At 53.5% G+C, this 21,158-nt stretch overlaps 1 protein-coding gene across 8 annotated transcripts in view; it reads left to right on the plus strand.

The window, feature by feature from the left end:
- TBC1D22A (TBC1 domain family member 22A) overlaps positions 1-21,158 on the plus strand; it is a 326,941-nt gene that overhangs the window by 88,438 nt on the left and 217,345 nt on the right. For all 8 annotated transcript variants that reach the window (XM_019835740.3, XM_019835736.3, XM_019835738.3 and 5 more), the window contains 3 exons: positions 3,772-3,842; positions 15,591-15,719; positions 18,875-18,937. In XM_019835740.3, coding sequence (XP_019691299.2) covers positions 3,772-3,842; positions 15,591-15,719; positions 18,875-18,937 — 263 coding nt within the window. The remainder of the gene's footprint in view (positions 1-3,771; positions 3,843-15,590; positions 15,720-18,874; positions 18,938-21,158) is intronic.

Raw genomic sequence — 21,158 nt, forward strand, 5'->3', positions numbered from 1 at the left:
TTTTTAACATTACGGCATCTTTCATTGTGCAGCCATTTTAAACTTTTGTACTGTTAGTTTGTCAACCTTAATTATAGTTCTAGGATCTGTGTTTTGCTTGGAAGGCCTTTCTCCCATCTGAAAGTAGCACAATATTCCTCTATATTTTCTTGTACTTTTATCTTTCTTTCACATACATGTGCTCACATGCACACACACATGCACACACTTCATTTAGGTCTAAGGATTTTTAGTGTGTATTTATTTTTGAGAGAGACAGAGCATGAGCAGGGGAGGGTCAGAGAGAGCGGGAGACACAGATTGGGAAGCAGGCTCCAGGCTCTGAGCTGTCAGCATAGAGCCCGATGTGGGGCTCGAACCCACAAGTCATGAGATCATGACCTGAGCTGAAGTTGGACACTTAACCGACTGAGCCACCCAGGCGCCCCGGTCTAAGGATTTTTAATCATTTGGAATTTTTTTTAGTGTTTATTTTTGAGAGAGAGAGAGAGAGAGCGAGCAAACGGGAGGGGCAGAGAGAGGAGGACACAGAATCCAAAGCAGGCTCTAGGTTCTGAGCTGTCAGCACAGAGCCCGATGCGGGGCTCGAACTGACAAACCATGAGATCGTGACCTGAGCTGAATCAGACGCATAACCAGCTGAGTCACCCAGGTGTCCTTGGAAATGTTTTTGTGGTAAGATACATGGTCTGATTTCCTTTCCTGAAAATAAAGGCCATATTGTTTGGACACCATTGACTGATGGGCCCCTTGATCTGAAATGCTGTTGTAATCATAACTAAGTGCAGGTTTGATGTGAACCATTCATCGGTTCCATTGCTCTCCCCAGTGTCTTAAGAACCGTAGCTCTCTTACACATTTTCTTGTCTGTTAATACAAGTCCGTTCATGTTATTCTTTTTGGAAATCTTATTGGCTGCTGTTAAGCATTTGCTCTTTCAGATAAACTAGTGCCAGCGTATCAGGTTTTACAACACACACGGAATATCCCCCTGGGATTTTGTTGGCTTGCGTTGAACTTAAAGAGTTTTCAAGTGGTGGTTGACAGCACTGTAATATCGAGGCAAGATCCAGCAGTGTGTTTGGTCCCTGCTCTTCTTCCCCTGTCCTCACCCGAGCCGCCGTCCCCTCTACACTGGGCTTCATAAGCAGCCCACCAGGTGTCCCCTTGTGAGCACTGGCCCCTCTGGTCTCTTCTTCACGCCGTGGCCACGGCTTTGCATTAGTTCTTTCCTGGACTGAGACTATTCCCCTTCTAGCCCCTCTTCCTTCAGTAATGTCTCCTCATCTGTGGGTCTTTCCTCAGTTGTCATCTTCAGGGAAACCTTCCTAACAAGGTAGAATTTCCCACCTGTCCTTTCATCTCTCAGCCCTTACCTCTTGTTCTGAGCCCAGTTGGAATTTCACACCTGCTCTGTCCTTGGGGTGGAGGTGGGTCCTCTGAGGACAGGGCTTTGTGTGTTGTTCCCTGGCCCGGAGGAGGTGCTCATTAAATCCTTGTTAACGCCAGTGAGCTTGGTGTTTTCCTCCATTTCTTTAAGTAGAACCTCACAGTTTTCTTCATACGCTAGTCTCCATTTCTCGCGAAGCCTTATGCCTGCAATATTGTTTATTTTGTTGCTGATGGAGAAAAGCTGTTGATTTTAGAATGTTCTTGTATCTGCCCGTCTTGCTGAACTCAACCCTCATTCCTGCCTCTCTTTGCTGGCTTTATCCTCAGGCCGGTTGGGTGCCAGTTGGCTGTAGCCCCAGCCTCACATCTGACCCTAGCAGTCTTCAGAGGGAGCAAGAGAGGGTCGCCCCCAAAAGGTTTCTGAAGAGCCAGGAGGGGCTTTCTCCTCAGCTTAGCTCTGCAACAGCCAATCAGTTCCAAACTTGGGGTGCTGGGTTCAGCTTCCCTCAGGCTGACTCCCCTCATTATCAGGGCTGCGGGGTGGGGTGGGGGGTGCTGGTGGTCACTTTGCACATCCGGATTCCGCTAGAAAGGCGGAGGGGCAAAGAGGCCCTGGGCGAGGGTCTACACTGGACGTCTACCGGAATGTTCCTGTGACTTTCCCATCAAGCCAGTTTAACACCTTTATAGGTACGAGATTTCCCGACACGGAGCCGTTTTATTCCTGGAGTTTTATTCCTGTGTGTACTGTCCTTTGAATACCTGGCTGTGTGTTGATCTGCGAAGATTTGTTTTGGACCTTTTGTCCATATTCATGAGTGAAATTTGTCTGTGTTTGCAGGAGGCCTTTCTAATAGGGGAAGTTAATAGAGTGGAAAGATTCTGGGCTGTGAAGGTCACTTAGTTCCTGGGCCACTGTGGCCGAGTCCCCCAACGTCTCTGCTCCTTGCCTACACAGTAGGGTCACAGCCCTGATTCACTCAGGCTGTGGCGAGGAACAAATAGCGCCTTTGAGACCTCCTCTTACACACTAACGCTTACACAGACTCAGAACTTGGCCTCATGCGTCTGTTCAAGGCACCATTTTTGTGTTTCCTTCATGAGGAGACAGGTTCAGAGAACATTAGCAACGGAGATTTCTCTCGGCTTTCTTCATATAAACCATAATCAGAAAACCAGGCTCGTGCAGGAGGAGAGGCCCTGGGAACATGACTGGTAAACATTACATTATTGGTGTTCAGATATTAGGTTCCCGCTTTTCATAATATCCTCAGGGTGCGGGGGAAGATTCGATACTTTCTGAGATTCTGCTGTAAAGCGAAGTTATTGCTGGTACCGTCGCCCAATTATTCTGTACTTATTTTACTTAGACTTTAGTAATTGGAAAAAGATTAGATGTCAGGACTTTGTATTTTGTTGATTATATTACCAAAGTCTCTTTAATCGTTTCTTTTATTCCGAATATTAATCATGAGCTCCTAGCCGTTAGGAGAAGAGCCTAATGGTAGATTCGTAACTTAAAGGAGAGAAATAATTACTTCAGTTTCAGTGGGACTGACTGAGTGTTGATACACCTGCAAATTGAAATGTATTCTCTATCCATTCGGGGCACGTGGCTGAGACCTTGGGGAGACATAGAAGGTCACATGGAATTCAGGGGCTGATCTCCTCACCCGCCCGGCCCCTGCTGTGCCCTCTCCTGCCCTCCGGAGGCTCCGGACATGTCCTTGACCAGCCCTGCCTCTCTTTGGGTATTTGTGATGGCAACAGTGACTTGTACTAGTCTACTTGGAAGACTGCGTTGTCCTTGATGTGTGCATAACGTGGCTTCACCCTTGACCGCTGCTGTATGAACACAGGCTTATCCCCGTGAAATAATTTCTTCCAAAAGCAGTCTTGAGCCAAGCACCTTCTGTTCTCCAGCAGTAAATGGTGGGAGTGAGACAGAAAGCGGGAAGGACGGGAGAGCTCAGAGGGTGGTTAAGTTGGGGACAGGTGTTGGTGGTAGGGGTACAGGGAGAGGGAGGGTGGGAGGGAAGGAGGGGGCATGTGGACTCTGGACTCACTGCTCTAGGGAGGAAGGTGTGTGGTGCCTCACCTGTCCCGGCGTGACTATGGGGACACTTGCGATGCGTTTAGCAAACGTGTACTCTGTGTAACTTAAATGCAAACAGGTGACACTTAGCTCTGCGGGAATAGAGGCAACTTTGCGTCTCTTGTATATTGAGAACAATCAGTATCTGAAATCTTTATCACTCAGGTTTGTTCTGATTTCGTTTATGGGGCCTCACACCCCGCCGTAACATTGATGGAATATGTTAAAGCCTGTGGGGAGTTTGTGGACTGTTTGTAAGCCCTGTTTTGTCTCTTTGTCAACAGAAGAATTGCGGAAGTTGAGCTGGTCCGGAATCCCTAAGTTGGTTCGTCCGATTACCTGGAAGCTGCTGTCGGTAAGTCTTCCTGGGGCTGCCTGTCCTGGCGGCCAGGCTCCAGGCGTGGCCCGTCGGCCGCCCAGGCATGCGCCCTGCCTTTGTGGCAGTGATCCGGGCCTTTGTCTGAGCTAAGGTGACATTTTCCATCTTTTGCTTAATTTCAAGCTTGGTTTGACAAGGCTGGCAGAAAATGAGGAGAGGTAATTATTTATGACAGCTGTATTCTTTTTCTCTGATTTTATTATTCTGAAAATCTGTAATATTTTCAAACGTGTGATATAGAAAGGATCGAGCATAGAAGACTGTTTCAGTTCTGAGGAATCCATCACAGCGAAATAGGTTTGACAAAGGTGGTGTGTTTTTTTTTTTTTTTTTTTTTTCTTTTTCTCTTTTTTAATGTTAGTGGGGATGTTAGACGTAGTCTGCGTTTCTGTGATGGAGGCTGGGGTTCTGGTTCTAAACTGCCCATTGTGGAGACTCCTGGAGGAGGTCAGGTGGAGGAGGTGGGGGTGGGGCGGCCGCCAGAAGACTCCCGGTCCTTCACTCGGGTTAATATCGGAAGTGAGCTGGGCCCTGCTGGAAGCTTGGGAGTAGTCTATAGACAGCTTTCTTCTCTTTCCCTTTTTAAATTATTTTTGGAGTTAAATCAGTGGGGAACTCGAAGTGTTTACTCTAAATTGGGTCTGACTTTTCAGTATTTAAAAGACTCTTTCTTGCTAATGAGTCTTCATAAATTTGCAGCTTAGTACCTCGTAATCCTAAATGCAGATACAGCTCTCAACAGTGAATATTTATTGATTAAATATTCTCTTGCAATTAAAATTAGACCTGCTACAATTGTTCATGTTTTTGTTTGGTGTTTGTTATTTTAAGCATTTGTATCCACTTTTCCAAACGTCCTCCAAGATAGGTTGCAAGGTTTTGAGATTGAACTGTGGAAAGTTTTGATGAAAACACGTTTAAGACCTAATGGTACAATTTTGTATTTAAGGATGTGCTGCCTCTAGGTGGAAAGCCTTCATGAATGCTTCTGTCCCCTTCCTGTCCTTCGGTTCTCAGTCTGCTCGAGTCGTGGTTAGATACCCTGTGGTCGGAATGGGAGGGAGGGTGTAGGTGGGTAGAGTCTGTAAGCGGGAATGTCAGGAAAGCCAGGGAAGGAGCGTGCGGGTCTCCTCGGGCACGTGTACCGAGTAGCCGCTTAACTGATGACGGAGCCCCTTGCCTGGAGACAGAGGTGAATCCACTAGGAGGGGTTAGGGCTGGATGCACGGGGCTCAGGTGGTCAGGAGTGGAGTGAGCGCCCAGGGAAGGCTTCTCGTTCCCAGTCTCTGCAGGTGCTGTGAGGTGGGAAGCTGGGGACCGGGCAGGACAGAGATGAACTTGGCAGTTCTAGACCTCTTTGGGTTTGGGTTGATGGATGAGTTAAAAACAAGTGTGTGTGTGTGTGTGTGGGGGGGGTGAGTGGGCAAAGCCGGTCCTTCCAAAGTTGGGGGGGCACCAAAAAAGGGAGGGCAGTCCCAGGATAGCGCAGACTCACCTGCATGGCAGGCCAGGCTTCTTGTGGGAGGCTTCTGGAACATCTTGAAGGGTGTGTCAGGGTCCTTTGTGTGTGTGTGTGGGGGGGGGGGGGTAGATGCAGATGGGATTGGACAAGCAGGGGCCAAGTGGGCGGGCTCCCCAGGAATGGCTGGGATTGGTGACGAGCAGGGGCCAAGGTGGGCGGGCTCCCCAGGAATGGCTGGGATTGGTGACGAGCAGGGGCCAAGGTGGGCGGGCTCCCCAGGAATGGCTGGGATTGGTGACGAGCAGGGGCCAAGATGGGTGTGCTCCCAGGAATGGCAGGGAGAAGGCTTGGATGGGGCAGGGAACCGGGGGCAGCCAGGGACCAGGAGCGGGTGACTCCTGAAGGATTTGAGTGAGGGGTGAGTCGGCTGTGTTTCTGGAATGGGAGAGTCAGGAGTCTCTCGAAAGGTCTGTTGGCTGGTTCCTTCATTGATTTGATCGTATTTACCGAGCACTTTGTGGCTCTGGCACTGTGTTGGAGCTGGGAGATAAGGAGAGAAAAGGACCAAGTCCCTGTGCCTTATGGAGCCTGCGGAAAAGAAGGGGAGTCCCTGCCCTCCTCTGTCTCCCCCAGGGCATACCGGGGTTTTACCGCACGGGAAGGATCCTGTTCTCTCAGGAGTCTGGGCCCCCAGTGCTCTGCTCACCCTGTGTCTCAGCTTGCTTTACGGCACTTACTGAGTGCTTGCTGTGTGCCAGACCGTGCACACGAGAGAGATGCCCGCAGATGCGGTGGTCTCTGGGTGCAGGACCCAGGAGCTGGTGGGTCCGTATCGCGAGCAGAGCCTGGTTGGGAGGAAGGGTGTGCCGGGCTGCTCTGGGTGCTTGTTGGAAGGAAGAGGCGGACAGCCGGGTCAGGGAAAACCCCCCAGGGGCGGGGGTGGAGGCTTTGGGGGGCCTGTGGCCGCTGGAGCAGGAGCCAGTCGCTGCCATGGCACTACCTGTCACTCAGGGAGCGTGTGCTCACCTCGACTTTGCCGTGCGCTGGGCCAGGCAGGCGGTGATGTCATTCAGTCGTCACGTGCCCACACACGGTCCCTCTGGGGGTGAGGATGGGCTCTGGGAATCCAGGTTGAGGGGTGCTAGTCAGACATGGGTGTGGGTAGGTGGAAGGAGGCCAGCATCCTGGGGCCGTCGTCTCTTCGCCTCGAAGCGCTGACCCAGGAGCTGCCTCGTGGGCCTGTCCTTGTCTCCCAGTTACTCCCAAGCTCACATCATCGGTATGTTTCCTGTCCTGGGGGATTTGGGGAGCACAGCGCAGGATGCTGACCACTTACTTCTGACTCAGCAGGTGTTTCCCACGCGTCTGCCCTCAGCCAGCAGTCCCTTTGCAAGTGTGCTAGGTCACAGGAACATCTTGGAAAATGGTGGGGAGAAAACCCAGCAGGCACTTCCGGGCCATGGGGTACAGGGAAGTGTCGCCCCAGTTAAGACCACTTTTCAGTCTCTCTCTGAATCAGAGACTTCACGTTCCACTCTCCTGGGCCCGCAAAGTGGATCAGAGCCTTGGGGTATACCCCGGTTTGTACCAGTTCCAGCCTTTCCTAGGCCGGGTGGTGGGGGTGGGGGGTGGTGGCTGGGACGTGGGGGCTTTGGGCTTTGGGCTTTGGGCTGCCCTCTTGACCTGCGCTTTTTCGTTCTGGGTGCACATTAGTGTGACCTGGGAGCTGGGGAAACATTGGTCTCTGGCTCTCGCAGGGTTGGAGATGGCTGCTCTAGGACAGGTGGGTGCCATGTGGGACAGGCACACAGGGACCGGCTGGGACCTGCACCCAAGAAGGCAACACGCCTGGGCCAACGTGCCTGGGCTTGACCAAGAGCGTCCTGGAGGCCCGACTGGGGCCCAGGTGGGGTCCGGCTTGTTCCAGCCCTTTTGCTTCCGGGACCCTGAACCCAGGATCGAGGAGAATCTGTCGTTTGTCTGGTGAACAAAGACAACCCAAGCTGTACTTGAATGTGAACCTACTTCCAGACCTGGGAGACGAATGACTTTTTTCCCCCCAGGATGTTCACGACTTGTCGTTACAAACCAGGATTTGTCCTGGTGGCTTGTTGAAGAGCATGATTCTTAACTGATGAGTAGGAAATGGTACTTTAACGAAGAAAGATGGCAAGCTTGGCTCCTGTCATTTGTGGAGGACTGGCATATACTCTGGTCTAGAAATACCAGGAAGCCACCATGGATGCTATTTAACATTTAAATTCCATGCAAGTGCGGCTGTGACTTTTTAAAAATTAGCGCTGTCAAAAATCATATTTTTTGGCTCATTTAAAAAAAATAACTATTTCAGAAACATCAAACAGAAACTAATTAAACATTTAACATTTACGCTAATGAACAGGATGGTTAAAAACGAGAAGTGAGGGGTGCCGGGGTGGTTCCCTTGGTTAGCACTGACTTCAGGTTCAGGTCATGATCTCACGGTTCCTGAGTTCGAGCCCCACGTCGGGCTCTGTGCTGACAGCTTAGAGCCTGGAGCCTGCTTCGGATTCTGTATCTCCCTCTCTATCTGCCCCTCTCCTGCTTGTGCTCTGTTTCTCTCTGTCTCTCAAAAATAAATAAACATTTAAAAAAAAACCCCAAAAAACCCAAGAAGTGAAATGCTGGTGTCATCTTGTCTCCTTGCAGTATGTTGAGGTCGGTTTGCACGTGAACCTGGTGGGAGGGAGCGATTGGCTGTTTGTGTCACTGGGACGGTTCCGACATAAGTATATGCGTGTATTGTTTTACATTTATGATTAGTGTTTTTATGGCATGCTAATACGGCAATTAAGTTTTCTGTAGTTGTGTCATTTAAAATTCATTGCGTACTTGAACATATTTCGTTTGCATAATTTCTAGTCTGGCTTAATTATCGAGAGGCCTCAAGTTGCATATGTGTGTTTTCCTTTAGGAGTGAGTGTCAGGAGTGTGTGCGGGGCTTTTTATTGCCCGTGCTCCCATCGTGACACGCTTGCCTTTTGGAATTTCTCTTCCAGTAGTGAAGTTAGAATCTGGGGGTTGGGAGAATGCTCGAGTCCTCGTACACGGTCACGAAGAATCCTTCGGTGGCACCGCATGTGACTGCTGTAGGGCTGCCCACACCGTTCCCTGGCTTGTACCCCCTGTGGCCCCGCTGCCCTGGCCTGGCACACAGGGCCTGCCGCCCGGCCACCACGCGCCTGCCCACGCTCCTCGCCCGCCAGGGGCGGAGGCAGCCTGGATACAGCGCCCCCCGTGTGCCCTGTGCAGTCGTGTGACCATTCTCAGGGCGTTTGCTCTGTCCCTCCACACCGTTGTCTTCTCCACCACCAGTGCCAACCCCAGACCCACCCAGACCGAACCCAGAACTGTGTACTGGCCGATACTGTTTTTCATGAGGTCTCTCAGACGTCCTCCTCCCTGGGCGCCCAGGGCCGTGGCCGTCCCTGGGGAGTGGTGACATCATTCATTCGCTCAGCGAGCCTGCACGGGGAACCTGTGGTGCGCCCCTCAGTGTTCTGGGCGTGGGGGGCCGGAGTGTCTGTGAGCCCGGGTCAAGAACCCCCTGCGGGAGCTCGAGAGACAGAGTAAGCGACGTCTCTGTGTCTGAGCGTCTCTGAGAAGCTGAGTCTGGAAACACCTGGAGCCCGGGGAGGGAGGCCGAGGTCAGAGTGCTGACTCAGACGGGGCAGGGCAGGTCTCTGGGGGAAGCGCTGTCTGAAGAGAGGGTACCCGCCGTAGCGTGGTCGCAGCGCTGACCAGACAGCCGCCGGAGGGAGCTGAGCTCCAGCGACAAATTGAGGCAGCCGCAGCCACGTGTCTTGGGTCTGGTGGATACGGCCTCGGCAGGGGAGGTGCTAAGGGGAAAGGTTTTGGGGACTCAGGCCCTGGAGAGTAGACTGGAGGAGGTGAGAGGCCAGCCTTGCTTCCCCAGGTCAGGGGCTGCTCCACGTCTGCGGCCTCTGTCTCAGCTGCCCAGCCCCTCCTGAGCCCTGGTGTGGAGGTGGGGGGGTCTTGGGCCCAGGGAACAGGGTGCAGAGAGAGGCCACAGGGGCTGACGGCAGCGCAGGGAGGGCGTCCGCCTCTGTGCAGGGGCACGATTCCCGGGTGTGCTGGCGGGAAGGTTGAACTTGCCTTCCCGTGGGTTCCTGGGGCGGGCACGAGTGCAGGGCTGCGTTCGGCAGGCATCTCTGCTTCCCGGAGCTGAGCCCAGGGTCCGAGGGTCCGGGACACAGGCAGAGCCCAGGTGTGTGTGTGTGTGTGTGTGTGTGTGTGTGTGTGTGTGTGTGTACGTGTGTAGATGACCCCACGGGGTGGGGACCTGTTCCTGAGTTTGTGCGAAGTGAGCCCGGATCCCCCGAGAAGGGCAGCATCAGGTAAGGGCCTCTCGGGCCTGGCTTTGGCTGCAGTCCGTGCTCAGGCCCTGTAACTCGGCTACGGTGACCATTCTTGAGCCTTCACTCTTCCGTCAGTGACAACACCGCCAGCCCACCCGCCAGGCAGGATTCAAGGCAGTGCTCCGGGCAGCTCCGCGCCGGGTGAGCAGTTGGGCTTTTTCTTACTCAGCTGTGGCCGTGGCCTCCTGGGGATAGGAATTGTTCTTCCTGCCAGGTGATGGCCATGGGGACTGAAGTCACAGTGAGGTCAGGTGGGTGTGGTCGCTCCTGGTGCTTGCCAGGAGGATGGTCTCTGACATGATGAAGCAGTGCCCTTCCTCAGGTCTGGCCATTTCCCCTGGGGTGGGAGGCCCCCTGGCAGGGACAGGGCCGGGTCCCCGACAGGGAGAGCGCCCCGTGCCGCGTGGTGTCGGCCGAAGAGGTCTGACTGTGGAGGCGCCCGGGGCGGGCGGTTTCTCACGCAGGACCTGCGGCAGGGGTGCTCCGGGCACGCCTGGCACTCCTGTGTGCGCCTGGGTTATCGTTGCCGTCGCCGCTCCGAGTGTGTGAACCCATCTGCCTTTAGAACAGGAGCATCTCTCGTCTGGCCAGAAAGTAGAGGCACGCACGCGGGAGCACAGACACCGATGCTCAGCGGTAGAAGCTCCCCCTGTCGGGGTTCCCCGTGTTGTCAGCGGGACCCTCTGGCGAACCTGCCCCTTCCCGACCTGTTGGAGTTCAGGCAGGTGCCCCTCGTCGTGCTGCTGAAGGGCGGGGGCTGGGCTCCCAGACCGGAAACTGCTGCCCTCCCTGGTGGGTTGCTTGGGAAGAAGCATCGGGAGCTCTCAGTATGCCCGGTGTGGCCTTGGACGAACAGCTTGCTTGTGGGGATTTTGCCTCAGGAAGAAGTCAGACGTGGCTCAGAATACCAGACAAGGGAAAAGATTGTCACCCTGTTCAGAACGAGGAAGGTCGAGCATAAACACGTGCAAACACAAGTACATGTGGCGGGAGGCCTTCGGGTCGGCAGACTTTCTGGAAGAGGCTGGGTAGCGGTGTTGCACGATAGACTTCAGTGCCTGGTGACCGCTCAGCTCTGCCGATGTAGAACACCAGCAGCCCCGCGGGGCTCGGACCCGAGGACAGCGGTTCCCGGCGTGCTGTCCTGTGCCGGCCCCGCCGGAGGCCACTACTTAACGACGTTGGGGACACGGTCGTGATTTCAAAGTGCAATGTGTAAGCATGGCAGGTTGGATGAAGGACATTTTCTTACAAAGGGCACGAGAAGGACTAATCATAAAAGATTAATAAATGGGGCCACATTAAAGCTAGGAACTTGTCTTCATCAAAAGACATCATTAGTGGGAAGAAAAGGCAAAGCACGGGGAGGAGGAGTAGAGACTTACGGAGGACTCCCCCGCGGAGAGTGTGATATGCCTGCAGACGAATACGACCCAGTAGAAAACCGGGCTATGCTCGTCCTCGTGTTTCCCGGGTGTGGACGCAGAACAGCTCCATCAGTCTTCTGGGAAATGCAGAGCGAAGCTACCTTCTTTTTGTCTTTTTAAAGTTTATTTATTTTGAGAGAGAGAGTGAGCGCACATGTGCGTATCAGAGGGGCAGAGAGAGAAGGAGACAGTCCCAACCAGGCTCCGCTCAGCACAGAGCCCGACTTGGGGCTCGAACCCATGAGCCTCTAGATCACGAACTCGGCCGAAGGTAAGAGCTGGACGATTAACTGACCGAGCCACCCAGGTGCCCCAAAGCTGCCTCCTGACAGAGACCGCTGCAGGCCCATCGGGACGGCTGAAAAGAAAAAGTTCGTCAACACCAAGCGCTGGCAAGGATGTAGAACTTGCCACGTACCTCCAGCGGGAGTGTAATCACTCCGGAAAATTCTGCAGCAGAACTTGTGAAAGGTGGGCATGGCCAGTGGTTCGCCTCCTCGGTAACTATCTAACAGAATGCACGTCATGGGCCGTGAAGGGCAGGAAGGAGAATGTCGAGAACACAGAGTGGGCGCAGTCCACATGTCTGCTGATGGTAGCACGGAATTTGTACGCGGGAACACACAACAGTGAAAGCTATTCTTAACATGTTCCAAACATGAGTGAGCTTTTCAAATGTAATGTTGAGTTTGAGCGGCCAGACAGAAAAGATTCCATTTGTAGAAGGTTCAGAAATAGGCAACATTTGCCCGGTGTTAGAAGTTAGGGACTTATTAGCTCCGGGGAGGAGGTGAAAGACAGTGGTTAGGAGGCTCCCAGGGGCCTCGAGCCAGGTGTGGTTATGATAATTCCTCCCACCGTTTGGATGGTGCTCGCATGTTATATTCCAGTATGCGTTTATGGACATGAGGCTTAACGGTGCGACCCGGTGTGCGAAAGCAAATGTGTGCAGGGGTGTCATTGAGAATCGATGCTCCTAGAAATGCCTTGGGGAAGCAAAGGGGACGGATGTGCTCGCACAACTGAGAAGACGTGGTTGGATTCAGGCCGACCTCATCAAGGCCGGTGACTCTCTGAGCTCAGCTCTGCAGGTCAGCTCTTTGTGATGGACCCACAGCCTGTGGTTCTCCCGCATGGCCGCAGGGCAGCTGCCACAGCTCCAGTCTCTGCACATTCTCCCCGATTCACAGGAAGAAGCAAAGAAAAGCCGTGGGTTTGCCTTCTGTGCCTGCATTGGGTCCCCTCTCTGCCTCTGAGCCTGTCAGCCCCTGTGGCCAGTGGGGTGGCCCATCAGGAACACTCCTGAAGGAAGGGGCTGAGAACAGGGATGTCTCGTTCCTGGAGGATCTTCAGGGCTCTGTGGAAACAAGGGAGGTATAGATATTCAGCAGCAAACACAGGTCTGCTGCAGGTGTGGGAGCATCTTAAAGGCGGAAAATACCACGTGGGATTTATTTGTTCACTTGCTCATACATGAATTCACTTAATGAAAATTTGGCTGCCACGTGGCTGGCGCGGTGAGGGGCTGGCTCTGTGGGGGTCTCGTGCCAGGAGCAGCTGGAGCCCCGAGGGACCGGCCTGGCCTCGGGTTGGGTCAGGCGTCCTGAAGTACCGTCGAAGAGACGCTGGAGGGATGAGCAGGAGGTAGCCAGGTGAAGCTTCAGAACATCCAGGGAAGAGACCAGGAGGAAATCTTTCCTATGTAGGACAGAAGAAGCACTAAATATAAAAGAAACACTTTATAAGTTGGATTTCATGGAAATTTAAAACTTAGGCTGTTTGAGACAAAGAGGCAGGGCCCAGATTAGGAGAATATAATCTTAATGTGTATTCACTTCCAGAAGACAGAACCATAAAACTCACTAGGAAGATAACCTGGTTTAAGAAATGGGCAAAAGATTTGAACAGACACTTCACCAGAGAAGAGAAGCAGTGGCAGCTGGGCACGTGGGAAGATGTTGAACATCGTTAATCATCGGGGATGTGCGATTAAAGCCACTCAGCAGAATGGCTGATATTTATTTTTTTAAGATTTCATTTATTTATTTATTTATTTATTTATTTATTTATTTATTTTTTATTTTAATGTTTATTTATTTTGAGACAGAGAGAGACAGAGCATGAATGGGGGAGGGGCAGAGAGAGAGGGAGACACAGAATCCGAAGCAGGCTCCTGGCTCCGAGCTGTCAGCACAGAGCCCGACGCGGGGCTCGAACCCACGAACCGTGAGATCATGACCTGAGCTGAAGTCGGACGCTTAACCGACTGAGCCACCCAGGTGCCCCGATTTTATTTTTTTTTTAAAGTAATCTCTATACTGAGCACGAAGCTTGAACTCGCAGCCCTGAGATCAAGAGTCACATGCTCTGACTGAGCCAGCCAGGCACCCCCAGAATGCTAATATTTAAAGATGGACAGTACAGGGTGCCTGGGTGGCTCAGTCAGTTAAGCATCTGACTTTGGCTTGGGTCATGATCTTGCGGTTCATGGGTTCAAGCCCCACATCCAGCTCTGCTGACAGCACAGAGCCTGGAACCTACTTTGGATTCTGTGTCTCCCTCTCTCTCTGCCCCTCTCCTGCTTGTGCTCTGTTTCTCTCTGTCTCTCAAAAATAAATAAACATTAACAAAATTAAAAAAAGAGAGGCACCTGGGTGGCTCAGTCGGTTAAGCGTCCGACGTCGGCTCAGGTCATGATCTCACCGTTCGTGGGTTCGAGCCCCACGTCGGGCTCTGTGTTGACAGCTCGGAGCCTGGAGCCTGCTTCGGATTCTGTGTCTCCCTCTCTCTCTGCCTCTCCCCCACTTGCGTTCTGTCTCTGTCTCTCTCAAAAATGAATAACCATTAAAAAATTAAAAAAGAAAAGACGGGCAATACTATCAGGGAGGGTGTGGAGCATTTGAAATTCTTATCCTCTGTTAGCTGGAGTGTGAAACCACATCATTTCTTGTGAAAGGTCTGGCAGTTTGTTAGGAAACGAAACATGTACATGCGCGGGGAGCCAATACTCCACTCCTAGGTGTTTAACCATGAGAGAGGAAAGCTTGTGGCCATAAAAACCTTGTACAAGAATAGTAGCAACAAGCTTTATTCATAGTAGCCCCGAACTAGAAACACCCCGGACGCTCAGCAGGAAGTGAGTGGCCGGCAGGCCACGGGGTCTCCGTGGGGTGGAGAAGTGAGCCGAGGGATGGGCTGCTGGTCCCCTCGTCGGTTTGGAAAAATCACAAAGACGCCAGGCCGAGCAGAAACAAAGCGTGGGTCCCCGAATGATTCCATTTGCATGACGTTCTAGGCCAGGCCTGGGCGGTCCGCGAGGAGTTGTGCGGCTCCCTGGGCTCTCCTGGTTGAGAGGGGGATGAGCACAGGGGAAGGTTTTGGAGAGACAGAGATTCTCCACGTCTTCACGGGGGCCGTAGTGACGCAGCTGTGTACCCTTGTCAGATGTCATGGAAGGGTTTACTTGAAAGAGGCACATTTCATCTTATATGTGACATGTCGGTAATGTTGATTTAAAAAGCAGAAGCAAAGGGGCGCCTGGGCGGCTGTCGGTTAAGTGTCAGACTCTTGATTTCGGCTCAGGTCCAGATCTTATGGTTCGTGGGTTCAAGCCCTGCGTCGGGCTCTGCGCTGACGGTCTGGAGCCTGCTTGGGATTCTCTCCCAAGCCCTCTCCCTCCGTCTCTGCCCCTCCCCTGCTTGGGCTCCCTCTCCCTCTCCCTCTCAAAACAAAAAAAATAAACCAAAAGTTAAAGAAAGTAGAAGCAACAAAATAAAAAGCCCGTACAACACCAAGAGTCTGGCCCTGGAGACTGGGCTCTTCGTGACCACCCTGAGCCGCCTGGGTCCTTCTGGGTTTGAGTTCGCTTTATGTCCTGGGATTGCGGCTGCCAGTCGCCCACGAGTCTTTGGAGAGAGGAGGAAATCTGCATGAGCGACGATCTCTCCAGATGTGCGTGCGTGTGTGTGTGTGTGTGTGTGTGCGCACACACATGCACATGTCTGTGTGTACGTTGTATGTATGCACGAGCACACACGAGCACCCGCATGTACTCTGGTCAGAAGACCGTGCAGACTTCCGAGTTCTCTGAGGCACACGAGCCGTTTAGAACCAGGGGTTCATCTCAGTCCTGTTCTCGAAGAGCACAGAGTTCAAGCCTGGCTCCCATCTGACGCCCACTCCTGTGGCCACGGGTCAAGTTTGGCGGGCGCGGTGGAGGCTGTGAGCGCCCAAGCCCGAGCCGCCCGTCCGGTGCCTCGGAGGCCGCCTCCCTGATGTGCTTCGTGTCCGTTTCCGCTTACCGTCCTCGTCCCCCCCGTTTGGGAGGCCACACCCAGTTAAGACCCTTTGGATTTCACACTTTGTGAGTCGGCATTAACCGTACCTACTTTTTGTTCTTGTTCTTTCTCTCACCCAGGGTTACCTTCCTGCCAATGTGGAGCGAAGACCAGCCACACTCCAGAGAAAGCAGAAAGAATACTTTGCGTTCATCGAGCACTATTACGACTCCCGGCACGACGACGCTCACCAGGACACCTACAGGCAGGTGGGCGCCTGTCCCTCGCTCCACGTCCCGTGAGGGGCCCTGGCCTGGTGATGGTTTGCGGGAGGGGCTGTTTGCTCTGGCGCGTTCCTAACTGGGCCACGGATTTGTTTGCTGACGAACAAGTGACGGTGTGCTCCTGCTGGTAGTGCTTTGCTTATCTCCGGTTCCTTCTATAAAAATGACGAGGATGTTTTTTTCTTTTTTAAATTTTTTTTTTTTTAACGTTTATTTATTTTTGAGACAGAGAGAGACAGAGCATGAATGGGGGCGGGGCAGAGAGAGAGGGAGACACAGAATCGGAAGCAGGCTCCAGGCTCCGAGCCGTCAGCCCAGAGCCCGACGCGGGGCTCGAACTCAACAGACCGTGAGATCGTGACCTAAGCTGAAGTCGGACGCCCAACCGACTGAGCCACTCAGGCGCCCCACGAGGATGTTTTTAATTGGAGTTGCAGAGCGGTTGCCTGAGGTCCCCTGCTGGTGCCCTGACACGTGCCTCGGGAGCCACCCGGCCTTTCTTATGTCAGAGAGCTGCTCTTGGGCCCGTAGGACCCGGACAGGCATGTCGCTGGACCGATCAGAGGAGGAGAGTCTCCTTGGGCTTTGTGGGCCCTGACTCTCTGGGGCACGGAGGGGTGGGGTGTGGGCAGACGAGAGCTGACTGGGCAGCTGGACTGGGGGGGTGCAGTTCATCTCCAGCAAAACGTGTAGCCAGTGTATCATTTCTGCTCCCTCGTTGAACACAAAATGGTGTAATTATGGCTTCTTGAACAGTTGACAGTGTATATGAGGGGAAGAATCCTTACATTTGATTTATAGTTCACAGCGCATTCAGAATTTGCTGTTAGAAAAGCTCATTGAGGACTTTGTCATTCTTACTGTCTTTGTAATGTGTGAAATGCAGAATGGTTTGTGCTGCATTCATTCATTCGTTCATTCATTTTTGCGCTGTGTTTAAACAAAAAGGTAGTTCTTAACTGATAGCTCTGCTTCCTGTTTCTTCAATCAGCTGCTGACTTTCCCGAGACACGTTAGTACTGAATGTTTCCTTTTGGAAACCCTCCTTCTGGGTGAAGGAGCCTTGCCGAATTTTTCTGCCTCAGATATGGGCTCTCCACATCTCTTTGTCACTTTGGTGTAGATCTTTACAAAGGTCCCAAGACAGGCCTTCCCTCTGATTGGTGACCAACAGTTCTTCAAGGGAAATGGATTCTGAGAAGATCTTCCTCGTGGAGGGGAAACGGTAGAGCTTGGGGGGGCGATCGCCATGCGAGAGAGCAAGGACCCGGGAGAGGCCCTTCTGGGGCGGGGCCCTTGCCTCTGGCTCCTTGGTGCTCCAGGGCGCAAGGCGCTGCTTGCCTGGCACCCTGAGAAACGGATTGAAGATAGATTGCACTTGGATTTGGTTGGGGCAATAGTAGTAGCTTACCTGGTTTCTCTTTCCACTTCACTAATTCTAGGGAATGGGTCCACTTGGTATTGTTTTGGATGTGTTTTTGATGCATTTTTATTCGAGGAAAAGACTTCCAAAGGATGACACCTAGCATCTATCTGTGAGATTTACCAAACTGTATTCTGTTACGAATTTCTTGAGGGAGAGTTAATTAAATACAGGTCGCATGTGTCTTTACTCAGTTACGATGATAGGTAATAAAAAGCTTCCGTGTTGTTGTGAATTCCCCAGATGTTTCTGCGATAACATCGCGGAGAAAACCGTAATCCGCGGCAGTGATGTCGGCTCGCTTTGCCGCCAAGCAGGCCCGGCTCGCGTGTCCAGCCCCTTCCCGTTGGCACAGACGGCAGGTGTAGGTACGGTGCCCACCGGCCCTCCCACCGGAGTGTGATGGCACGGGAGCCGTGTTCTGAGGGTGGCCCTTGAGGGCACCCTGGGGCAGGGGACACGGTCGGACTAGAGTCGTCTGGCCCCCGGTCTGGACTGCACCCCTCCCTCTTGGCACTGCCGCCCGTGGGCCCACGCTTCTTCCATTCCTCCCCGCGTTGCTCAGGGGACGTGGGGCTGATGGTTTCCTCCGGGCCGGCTCCTGCCCTCTCTCGCTTTCCTGCCCGCTGTCCTTCAGTGCCGCCCCGAACACCGAGTCCACTGGCCCCCGGGCCCCTCCTGGTCCTCTCCCCGGGCGGGTGCTGCCGATGGGATGCTGGCGCCCGGGTTCTCGTCGAGGGAAGGGCTCCAGGCAGGGACCCGTCAGTGGGGAAGCAGCCGCCACGCCTCGCATCGGCGCGGTTAATGGCCCCCACCTCGGGTGGTCTTCACCAGGGAAGCCTCTGGGGGATGCGGCAGGCACCTTCTAGACAAGGATGCTGGGCCCCGGGCCTCAGTCATGGTGCCCAGGCTGTCGTGCCCGTGAGGCAGAGCGAGGATGCTGTCCTGTTCCCGTGGATAGTGGAGTCCTTGTGGGCACATACTAATGGGAACGAACCTGAACATTGGCTCCTTCTCGGCATTACGATGTGCACTTCTTCCTTCGGCCTCTGTGGCCTTCTCCTGGGTGACTGGGGACGGTGACGGTGTTGGCCAGGGGCGGACGTGCCCGTGGGACGTTGGGAGCCAGCCCGTGGCGCCAGCTCAAGCCCCGAACGTTCTTACTCGCTGCTGCTTGGACCTGCGGGTGTCGTCGTCTGCCGTGTCGGGGGCTTCGTTAGGGCTCTCGGGTCAGGTGGCGCGCAAGCAGGGATCGGCCGATGCTGGCAGAGGTTTTTAAGTGCTTCCTTTGAAAAGTGCCCCGGGTCCCCACGGACTCTGTGAAGTGGAGAAAAACGTGGCCTGGGCGCCAAGAAGAAGCTGTCACGGCCGAAAACGCGTACGCTATTGATGTACCTGAATTGCTCCCGTGTCCGAGGCCGGGAATCAATGTTTACTAATTGCTATGGATTCTGTTACTAAATAGCCGAGGGCCTGCTCTCTTCCTGATCGGGCAGCAAGCGTTTGCGCGGGAAGTGTCGGCAAGCCCTCGTGCTGGGCCTGTGCGGCTACAACCTGCCCCCTCGAGCACTCGGCCACGGAGGGAGTCTGTCCTTTCAGGGCGGGAGCGGGTTAGAGTCCCGGGTCAGTTCATCGCCGTTGAGCACTGCTCTTCTTGTCACACTTACGCCGACATTTGTCATCTTTGAAAATAACGCCTCTCTCCCTGCATCCGCAGATCCACATAGACATCCCTCGAATGAGTCCGGAGGCGTTAATACTTCAACCCAAAGTGACGGAGGTAAGAGCCAGGATCGCAAGTTCCTGTGGACAGTGTCTCCCTGGGTCGGGGCGGTGGGTGCCCACGGAACCAGCGACGTGGTTTGTGCGGTTGGGGTGCTTTACCCACAGCACGTGTGGGGTGGCTCTCAGAACGTAATCACGGACAGGAGTCGCTGTTTTGTGTGTGGCGTTGACGCGTACGGAAGACACGGGTAGGCGTGCGTGGAGTGCACGTGTGTGTCCTTCCCCACCTGAGGGGAGAGCCCCACTCATGTCGGACCCGTGGCGTTGGAGCCGCCCACGGTGCCTACCCTGCTCTTGAAGGGCCCCCACGACGTGAGCGGCCCCCTGACTTTGTGATCCCGTGACCTCAGCACGTGTCCCGTGGCCTTCTCTCTGCAACTCGTGTTTTTCTTCCACATCATTTGCTAACATTCAGCTCATCTGTGTGTCCTCTTGGGTGATCGTCCGTCAGTCAAATATTACATACTTTCTGTGGCTTTTTCCTGTCGCTGGACGTCTGGGTCGTGTCTGACGTGTTGTGATCAGGCCCTTCTCTGGGGCGTTGAGGAGAAGTAGAACGGTTGTGCTGGGGTGGGGGTGGGGGTGAGCCCAGGAGCCTGTCAGGCTGGTGTCAGTGTGCTCCCGGGGGAGCTGCCCTCCTCAGACGCTCGCCTGTGGGGTGTTCGAGTCCCGCACTCCGTGTCCGTGCTCCTCATCCACGGCCCACATCCACGGTCAACGTCCACGCCCCTTGTCGTTCTAACTCTTGTCCACACTCCTCGTCCACGCCCCACGTCCACGTTCCGTGTCCCCCTCACTCTCATCCACGCCTTGTGACCATGCCCCTCGTCCTCCTCATTCCTGTCCCGCCAGCGGGCCTTCTCCTCCTGGTCGTCATCTCCACGTCTCTCCTTACTGGTGGCCGTGATCTCTTCCTGTGTTAATGTTTCCGTGGTCCCTTTCCGGGGGGGTGCTGCTCTGTCTTTTGCCCATTTTTCTTGTGGGCGGTTGATCTAGTTTTTATTGGCTGCCGATCCTAATGTGGTAGGGATTCTAAATCTTTGTCAGCTTGCACGTCACACGCGTCCTCTCCCATCCTGTGGCTGCTTCTCACTTCCTTCTGGGTGGCGTTGACGACCGGAAGTTCTTCGCTTCAGTGTGGCCGAACTTCTCGGCCCCTTCATTTCTGGTTGGCACCGCTGTGCCTTTCTTGAGAGATCTACACGTACCTTGTGTAGTCAGTCCGCTCCCATAGGTTCATCTGAAGCTCTGCTCATTTGTCCTTCACACTCCCGTTTTTCATTCGTCTGTACTCACCGGCTGCTTACGAGGTGAGGTCGCCCTCCAGTGAGCTCTCCCCTGAAGTGACCCGTCAGGCCCGGCCTCACGTGTGGCCTCCAGCTTGTCTCCCCGTGTTTGCAGCGTCCCTTCTGGTGTGCGTCCTCCTTACGCCCGCATACGTGCGTCTTTGTTCTCTGTCTTGTCCTAGAATTCAAGGGGTCTTCCCTCGACACCCACCTGCCGGCGAGTTCAGCCTCGTACCGAGTCCCACGGCTGCCGGGGCCCTGGTGCCCTTGGTCCTCTCCAGGCCTCAGGCCTGTGCGCTCCCACCCGACTCTCACAGTCAGACTCCTGGGATTGCTTGTCCCGTTTTTGTCTTCACTGTCTGTCTGATTCGTGGCTGGGCTTGCGCGGAATCTGTAGATCAGATGGGGGTTGTTGACGTCTTTACGGAATCCTCTTTGTTGTCATGAATATGCACCGTCTCCATTTTTAGGCCATTTGTGACGCCTTTCAGCATACTTGTAAAATTTGTCCTGGGAAAGGCCTTGTATGTGTTTTATTAGATTTATTCTTAGTTATCGCATTTTTTTGTTATTCTTGTAAATGGTATCTCTTTAAAGTGGAATGTTTTTTACTTACGGTTTGAAACACTTGTTTGCGTCTCGAGTGCTCCGGCAAACGCACTTTTAAACTCTCCTGTCTCTTATATGCTTAGGAAGTTTGTTGAACAAAAATCCTGGATTATGAAAGCAGAAGTGCCTGTAGATTATAGCACACAAAAGGAGAGAATTAGTTTCCCACAGAAGCAGGCATCTTGAGGCGGTTGTTTTTGATTGTCCTTCTCGATGGTTGTGCTTAACCGCATGTGCAAAACGAGGGACAACACATCGTGACCTCTTTTTTACTTATTTTTTTTAATGGAAAATAGAGTCTGCCACAGATCTTCGGTTTAC

Source organism: Felis catus, chromosome B4, assembly GCF_018350175.1.
Source record: "Felis catus isolate Fca126 chromosome B4, F.catus_Fca126_mat1.0, whole genome shotgun sequence".
Taxonomy (NCBI): domain Eukaryota; kingdom Metazoa; phylum Chordata; class Mammalia; order Carnivora; family Felidae; genus Felis; species Felis catus.